This window comes from Sinocyclocheilus anshuiensis, unplaced genomic scaffold (genome assembly GCF_001515605.1).
Source record: "Sinocyclocheilus anshuiensis isolate Anshui unplaced genomic scaffold, SAMN03320099.WGS_v1.1 scaffold199, whole genome shotgun sequence".
NCBI lineage: Eukaryota > Metazoa > Chordata > Actinopteri > Cypriniformes > Cyprinidae > Sinocyclocheilus > Sinocyclocheilus anshuiensis.
In genome coordinates this window covers 479,278-488,071 of record NW_015552582.1, presented here as the reverse complement: position 1 = coordinate 488,071, position 8,794 = coordinate 479,278, and the positions used below count along the sequence as shown (strand labels likewise).

Sequence of the window (8,794 nt, the reverse complement as noted above, 5' to 3'; positions counted from 1 at the left end):
CGAGAAAGAGAGAGAGAGAGAGAGAGAGAGAGAGAGAGAGAGAGAGAGAGAGAGGGGTAATTTATTTATATATTTACAGGTCCTGAGGCGACTCTATGGGGATTCTGATCAATGGCTTTTTCTCATTGCCCAGGCTAAAGCAAGAAAAAGAAAGAAAGAAAGAAAGAAGGAAAAAGAAAGAAACACTCTTTGCATGTGACACATTATGCGCTTAGAGATGAGCCTAGATAACATTCTCACTACAGGCGTTTGAAGTCACTCATTTACAACTGACCGATATCAGCAATCACAACACAAAGCCCCTTTCAAAACCTCCATTTTAACTAATTTCTACAAGCTAGTCGACTAGTTTTGTAAAACACCGCCTTATTTTCCTTCTCAGCGACTGTAAGGGTAGGTTTTTCTGAAGCGGCTGTCAGTTTACTCGGATGGGTGAACCAACCGGTCTTTCTCTCTCTTTTTATTCGGTCATAAACAGCTCGCGCATACACTTCAAGCGGTGGGCGGGGCGGGGCGAGGCGATGTGACCGTTGTCTGCAGTAGCCAATCAGAGCCGAGCGCTTCTGTGGCTGTATAAATAAACCCAAGCTCCCATCTCGGCTCAGTAAACCAAGTTGGTGCTTTTAACTAGGAGAAGGAGCTTGGAAATATCCTCCGACTATATAATTGAAAGACAACATCTGCGTATATGCCGTTGGCTATCTTCGATTCTGACATTACTTTTATGGCGTCTGTGGATATTTTGTCCTAGTTTCCCATCGTAGTCTTTGGATAGTATCTTTCTTTTGCCAAAAATGCGTCTGATCCATAACATGTCTACCATTGCGGAGTACCCGAGCGCCGAGTGCCACTCCAACCGGGTCATCAAGATCGCAGTCATCGGCGGCAGTGGAGTTGGCAAAACCGGTACGTTTGTGGACCTGTTTTACAGCTCACGATAATTCACCTAATAATCTAATATTACATTACATATATATATGTTTTGTAGATTAGTGTTTTAAGCCATATGTATTCATGCCCATTTCTTGTTTATTCCTGTGCAGCGTTGGTGGTTCGTTTTCTCACTAAACGGTTTATTGGTGACTACGAGAGAAACGTCGGTAAGTTTTTCCCCATCTTTCCAAGACGACTGATTTTAGTAAGCATAATTTAAACCCATCATTAGTGATGTTGTCAAATATATTAAAGTCTGCATTGTCGCTTTACAGGCAACCTGTACAACAGAGAAGTGCAGATAGACGGAGAGCAAGTGGCCATTCAAGTTCAGGACACACCTGGAGTTGAAGTAAGTTCAGGAACACAGTCGTTCTTCATGCGATTTTATGTCACATTGTTACTGTTATATGTGCTCTCGGAGCATCTTTCTCTCGCTGCTTCTTCACGGGTGAGAAGTGTAGAAAGAGCGCATACTTTCGCCTTTGTGTCATAGCGCTTCTTTTGTGTGGGACGCCTGCTTTTGCACTCATATATGGGCGCATTTAAAAGCTAAATGACACAATGAACAATGCTAAAATTCGACGGATAAAAAGAGTTAGCATGGTTTAATAATAAAATATATATTTAAAACCAACTCTTAAAACAAATTCAGATTGAGCTTCGAACGAATCGTTAAGATCGGTTTTGAGAGGCGGTTCAATAAAAAGATCCGACTCCAAAGAACGATTCGCTGCAGCGCCGTGGGATATTTGTAGCAGCGGTTGGGAGGTTTTGCTTCTTCAGCAGTGCTCAGCGGGTTTAGGGATGTGAATAAGCAGTTCCGAACAGTAACAGTAGACCAGCCCATCTAAATTATCCCTCTGCTTTCAAAATTAGAGAATGGTTTTTAATTCAATTACAGGCCTTCTTTCAAGATGTATTTAGTCAGATATTTTACTGCCAAGTTTAGCATGCAAGGCTCATTTCCTAAAGCAGGCAGTCGTCCAAAACCACATAATGCCTTTTCTATTCGGACTAGGGTGAAAAACTCTAAGTCTAGCCAGCTAAATCTCCTGGTTTTGTGGAAGGACAGTCGCAGCCAATAGCAAATGATACTGTTCCAGCTTCTCAGTCAGCATTGCTGTACACTTTATCACCCACAGAGCTCACACTATTCAGTAATTTATAGAAAATGTGTATACGATCCAAACGTGTTGCATAACTGACAAATGTCTGTATTTTTTTTCTTCAGGTGAACGCTAATGGATTGAGCTTCACTGACCAGGTATCTCGCTTCATTCAGTGGGCGGATGCTGTAGTTATGGTCTATTCCGTTACTGACTGCCGAAGCTTTGATCTCATTGGTCAGCTCCACCAGCTTGTTGCCCGCACACATACGGATAGGTCCTTGCCAATCATCCTGGTGGCCAATAAAGCTGATCTCCTCCACGTAAGGCACGTAGATGCTCAAGAAGGTCCCCTTTTGGCTTCAGCGCTGGGCTGCTCCTTCTACGAGGTGTCCGCAAGCGAGGACTACAGCCAGGTCCACGGTGCCTTCCACAGACTGTGCGTAGATCTGGCCAAACAGCAGCCTCAGACCCATGTCAATGCAGCTACATCTGGAACAGAAAAGAAAAGATCTACCCTCATCCCTCGGCCCAAATCCCCCAACATGCAGGACCTGAAGAGGCGCTTCAAACAGGTGCTGTCCGCCAAGGTCCGGACTGTCACTTCAGTGTGAATACCAGCAGGAGAAGTGGGAAAAAAGTACAGGATTAAGAGAGAGGAAGCTCTAAGGAGAGGAGAAGATCTTTCTGAATGTATAGGTCTCGCTCTTTGGAAATTCCTGAGATCTGTTGATGATCAGCAGACCGGTTCCAAACAGAGGCCCCTGAAACTAGACCTCTGATTGAGTCATGGTAGCTGAAAAACAAACAAACAAGCAGAGTTTGGTGAAGTCTTACATTTTCACTTGACTGTCCCAGTGCTGGTGGACACTTGTGTTGCTGTCACATATCCATGTGAACACAAAGCAGGATTCTAGGAGATGTGGTCATAGCGCCTTAAAGAGGGACAGCACAAAGACAAAATGACTGAATGGAACTGATATCTGGCCAAACAGCAGCCTCAGACCCATGTCAATGCAGCTACATCTGGAACAGAAAAGAAAAGATCTACCCTCATCCCTCGGCCCAAATCCCCCAACATGCAGGACCTGAAGAGGCGCTTCAAACAGGTGCTGTCCGCCAAGGTCCGGACTGTCACTTCAGTGTGAATACCAGCAGGACAAGTGGGAAAAAAGTACAGGATTAAGAGAGAGGAAGCTCTAAGGAGAGGAGAAGATCTTTCTGAATGTATAGGTCTCGCTCTTTGGAAATTCCTGAGATCTGTTGATGATCAGCAGACCGGTTCCAAACAGAGGCCCCTGAAACTAGACCTCTGATTGAGTCATGGTAGCTGAAAAACAAACAAACAAGCAGAGTTTGGTGAAGTCTTACATTTTCACTTGACTGTCCCAGTGCTGGTGGACACTTGTGTTGCTGTCACTTATATCCATGTGAACACAAAGCAGGATTCTAGGAGATGTGGTCATAGCGCCTTAAAGAGGGACAGCGCAAAGACAAAATGACTGAATGGAACTGATGGAAACACATAAGAAACACTATTATTAACACTCTGCCTTACCTGTGAACGTTTAAGACACGTTCTCTTGGCAACAGAAACAGTGGAAGCCAAAAACACTATTTTAAGAATTGCTTTTCTGAAAGGCATGGGAGAGATTGAGTTTTTTGTTCCTTCTTGTGGTCAAGGCTTTTACGATCTGAATGCAGGCATTGTTAAAGGACAAGGCACTCAAGCTAAGCGTATGAAAAGAGTGTGTGTGTGTGTGTGTGTGTGTGTATCTTTTACAGTCCTACTCTTGTGTACAAGGCCAGAATGTTTCTCCTGGTTTTGTGTAACTGTGCTTTGTGCCACTTTTCTATAGTGGAGTAGAAGAGATTTTTCTTGTGTAATGCACTTTAAAAAAAGCCAAAGGGCTAAAGTTCAGAGTTATTTATTTATGTTATTTGATTGTGATTGGAAATAAAGAGTTGTTTTTACAAAAATATATTGTGTCCGAACCTTCATTCTGTTTAAACTGACCTTCAAATGTAAAGCTTGAATTTTGTTTAATGGAGTCTTGAGAGATCAGTCCCACTTACAAGTGTATGATATTATGGTTTAAAATGTAACCACCATTTTCACATTAAAAGAAATTCATTTTATTCAGCAAGAATACATTAAAAGGATCAAAAGTGACAGTAAAGATATATATATAATGCCAAAAAGATTTCTATTTCAAAAAATGTTGTTCTTCTTAACTTTCTATTCATCAAAGAAAAAGATATCACTGTTTCCACAAAAAATATCAAGCAGCAAATGTTTTAAACATTTATAATAAGCATGTTTCTTGAGCAGCAAATCAGCATATTAGAATTTCTGAAGGATCATGTGACACTGAAGGCTGGAGTAATGATGCTGAAAATTCAGCTTTGTTATCACAGGAATACATTACATTTTAAAATATATTAACACCGAAATGTGTTTAAATTGTAATAATAAAAAAAAATATTACCTTTTTTTTTTAAATAAAAAAATGCATACTTAGAGAGCATAAGAGACTCATTTCAAAAACTGAAAAAGTCTTAGTAGCTGATGTTTTCCACATGGTAAAGACAACAAACTACCAACACCCTAAGTCAAATCTTATAAGAGTATAAAAGATATGCATATAATGATTTTCAAAAAGTTAGGGTTAGATTTATCTTTGGTAAATAGTTTTTATACTTAGCTTTGTTATATAAAAACATCAGAGGTCTATAGTATGCCCCTTTATAGATGGCTAAGTAAATGTGTAAGAGAAAGTGAAGGCAGAACAGAAAGCGCTGCTCTAAAGGACGTCGCCACCCTTTTTGACCTCTGCCCTCTTCCCATCTGTCACTTCTCCAACAGCACTGAAGTGAGTGAAGGATGAAGAGGGAAGCTCCTGTGAGAATCAACACATGGCTGATTGTAAGAACTGAACTGGAGAATGTGCTGTATCTGCAAACGGCATGACAAAAACAAGCAAGCTGTGACTGTAGAAATGAATACCCTGCACTGACTGTGTGAAACATGATTAACAGTTTTATTTATTTTTTATTTTTTTGCAAAAATAAACTACACACACGAGCATAAGGCCAACCATTAAGATTTTATTTAGAGGGGAAAAATGGAGGGACTTTAAGGGAAAATGGTAAGACAGAGTTTTTGGTCATATACAACAAAATGTGAAAGTATTGGAATGGGATATTGTGTTATTTATAAGGAACAGAAGCATGTTCTGTATATTCCTTAAACCTTTTTAAATGTGTGATACCTCTGAAAAGGCAAACAATGTTGGAAAGAATTGATTCAACAGCCAGAAGTGTGTATGTCCAGACCCTTCACACTCCAATGTCAGGTTTGAGTCTGTCAATGCTGAAGAGTAAGTGAGGGACATCGCAAGGTCTCAGCAGTCTAGTGGACATTACGAGTACCTGAGAAATTACAAAAGAAACAGATTAGATAGTTCTCTATCTCTCTCTCTCGCTCTCTCTCTCTCTCTCTCTCTCTCTCTCACACACACACATTCACCATGCAATCTCATTATCAGACACAATTACATTTGTACAACGGTCTGTTGATTTATGTTGATTTACACAAATCAAATCTTCTATACCAAAAACTATGTGGGGCAACTGAAAGAAATGGCTAAAAACAAAAAACAAAACTAAGGTCATGTGTCCACCAAAGCATTGTTAGCCAGCTGAAAATAATGAAAACGCCTAGCTGTGAGTGCTTGAGAGCGTTTCTGCAGTGCAAAGTTTTTTTCAGTTGAAACGAATTATCTATAAATAATGTTCTCTATTATAGATCAGTGGTTGAAACGCTTTGGTTGCTATGATACGGAATATCAGCAGAAGTCATGTGGCAGACACATCATAAATTAAATGTTGCAAACATTATTTTTTTATATCAATATTTGTAGTAGTCAGGGAATCCCATCTGGTACAGACATGAAAACTCAAGAGACAAGCAATATTAACTTCGCCTTGTGTGGTATTTGCCCCGCCCCTCCTCCTCTGTGATTGGACGGCTGACTAAAAAGTGACAGTGATGAGCGCTGCATTTTACCCAAAGTTGAACATTCTTCAACTCTCAGTGCTGAGAAACAAACGCTGAGCGCTGAAATAAACTCTCAGCACCTCGTCAAGCTCCTGGCATTTAAAAAAACGTGGCGCTCCCATTGAAAACAACTGAAAAAACATGCTAGCCTCGGGAAAAAAACGCTTTGGTGGACACGCGGCTTAAACCTCTATACAAAAACTGTACAGGGCAACTGGAATAAAAGGCTTAAAAGCAAACCGACCAAACCAAAAAACTAAACAAAACGAACAAAAACAAAACAAAAAACAAAGCCTCTACAGCAAAAACTGTATAGGCCAGCTCTTAGAAAGGCTTAAGAGCAAATCATTGTTGGTGGTTTTACATATCTTTCAGCTAGCCTCTTCCTTTCTATGTGGGCGATGTTTTGGTCATAATAATCCACAAAGTGGAGTAGACTAGATGCAACAGTCAAAAGTCTGGCTCGGCAAGATTATTAGTTTGAGTGTTATTAGCCAGGTCTTGAAGATGAATAGGGCAGCATATTACTGCACCTGCTGATGCATGTGCTGAGGGTATGTACATGCTTTGTATTCTCTGATAGAAAGATGAAGATCATTTGGCTCGTCTGAGAACTTCATTTAGAAAATCAGTTCAAAAGGGCTTTACAGAACCCTCGCTACAAGTCTCCCCCCTGGCCGTCTTGTTAGTCAAGTTTGGTGCACCTTCATTTAGTACATGACACCCTAAATTCCCATCTGTGTGTCTCTGTCACACACTAGTGCAGCTGTGGCTTTGGGTCAGGCTATGTGTGGGCTTTCTGTTCTATAAGGGTCCACTCTGTGCTTTCATTATGTTTGATTTATTCATGACATGAAACTTTGATCAACAAAACCCCTTTTATTCTGACTCGACCCAGTTACATCTCTATTCATTTACGCACACACACTCCTATCATATCTGAGTAAATGATACAGAAAAAAAGCAGAGAGCCACAGACAAAAACAGGGAGAAAGAGAGAGGTGGGGTACTTTAATTTATTTGAAATAAATTATTTGAATTTATAACATTAGAAATGTCTTTACTGTCACTTTTGATGCATTTAATGCATCACCTGAGTGCCTGACTTATGGGTGGAGACAACGTCACGAATGAGGCGGAGCTCTGATGGTGTGACTCCGCCCACCAGGAAGAGAAACAAGAGTGGATGATCACTTGGGTGGGGTCGGGTGACCTGCAGGGAAAAAAGAAACATCAAAAGGAGATAAACAGGGAACACATGCAGAAACTAATAACCCCAGTTTCACTTTGTTTGTTTTTAGCTGCAGATTTAATTAAGCTGCGGATTTGCAAATCAGTAAATTTGCAAATCTTCAACTAATATAAACACTGACTGCTTGGTATAAAACTTCAGGGTCTCAAAGGCTTTGAGTCAAGCTTTAATTTGTTGAGCATAAAGAGCTTAAAGATCTTTGGAATTAGCATACAAAGAATCAGATCTGACGCCTCTATCATTTATCATACCCTCTGTATTTAAATTCCATTTGAGGTTGACTGGTCTATCTAGTCTTTTTTCAAATATGTTATATGTTTTAAATGGGATGAATTTAGAGACACAATGTCTCAGAAAGTAAACTGCGAGCAATGCCCTTATTACTATACATAATCAGACATAAAAAAATTAATTAAATAAAATAATAAAATATAATAAAAGTAGCCTATTTATTTGTTGAGTATCTGTCAGTGACCCTATTTTTTTTTTAAAATAAATTGCTCAATGTACATGTGCAGATGGAGGTTTGTGGCTGTTGCCTTGTCTCACAAAGCTATTTTTACAGCATCTAACACTATGAATGCTGCATTTTTTAAGATGGCATGTCAAGTAAAAAACAGACATTGTGTTCTGGCCCATTCTATTGCCGGCTGTTTAGTTTTTTTTTTTTTTACACAATAACGTGTCTCATGTCAATGTCCCCTAAGAAACATGTGATGACCGTAATCCTTCGTAATTACATGGAGCTTTCCTTAGTCAGACAAGTCAATTATACACATCCCCGGTAAATGTGTGTATGTATTGTGTAATTCAGAGCTCAGCTGGAGGCCTAGGTCAAGATTGAACACTTCCACAATCACAGCAGGAGCACAACATACAGAAGACACACACACACACACACACACACACACACACACACACACAGCCACTCAACATTTCAGTGCTTTCAGCAAGTATGACCGACAGTACAAGGAAAAACACACACACACACACACACACACACACACACACACACACACACACACACACACACACACACACACAGCACCTGGACACACTTTTACAGGACACTGTTGCACACATGTTGCACACATGTGGATGCTCTGTTTGAGTCGCTCAGGCACATGGGGTGCTGCTGTATGTGCCTGGTCAGGAGGACAGAGTGCTGGCCTTCGATTGGCTGAAAGAAAAAGCCAGTCATGAATAATAATCAGGCAATTAGGGATGCACATCCAGGAGGGTGGATTTCAGGAGTGGGGTTGTGCTGCCACGTGCAACTCTGGACCCTAAACCTGCATGGACAAACGTGTGATATAGACAGAGACAGAAGGATGAATAGATTTAAAAAAAAAAGCATTTGTTAGGATGTTTGGTACTTTGGTAAAGTAAACAAGTGTGATTGGCACACATGTGAATGAAAGAGTGGTCATTAAAAATAAA

The 8,794-nt window shown here is 40.3% G+C and overlaps 2 protein-coding genes across 2 annotated transcripts in view; one reads left to right on the top strand and one right to left on the bottom strand.

Annotated features, from left to right (window-relative positions):
* Positions 1-615: 615 nt before the first annotated feature.
* On the top strand, positions 616-3,009 carry LOC107665415 (ras-like protein family member 11B). The gene is made up of 4 exons (XM_016456289.1): positions 616-906; positions 1,044-1,100; positions 1,209-1,285; positions 2,168-3,009. Exons 1-4 carry the CDS (start codon positions 795-797, stop codon positions 2,654-2,656), a joined length of 735 nt encoding a protein of 244 aa, XP_016311775.1. The 5' UTR covers positions 616-794; the 3' UTR covers positions 2,657-3,009.
* A 2,158-nt stretch (positions 3,010-5,167) lies between these two features.
* LOC107665395 (sec1 family domain-containing protein 2-like) overlaps positions 5,168-8,794 on the bottom strand; it is a 123,233-nt gene continuing 119,606 nt past the window's right edge. The window contains exons 8-9 of the mRNA XM_016456269.1: positions 7,196-7,315; positions 5,168-5,474 (exon numbers count right to left, since the gene is read on the bottom strand). Coding sequence (XP_016311755.1) covers positions 5,382-5,474; positions 7,196-7,315 — 213 coding nt within the window. The 3' untranslated portion in view covers positions 5,168-5,381. The remainder of the gene's footprint in view (positions 5,475-7,195; positions 7,316-8,794) is intronic.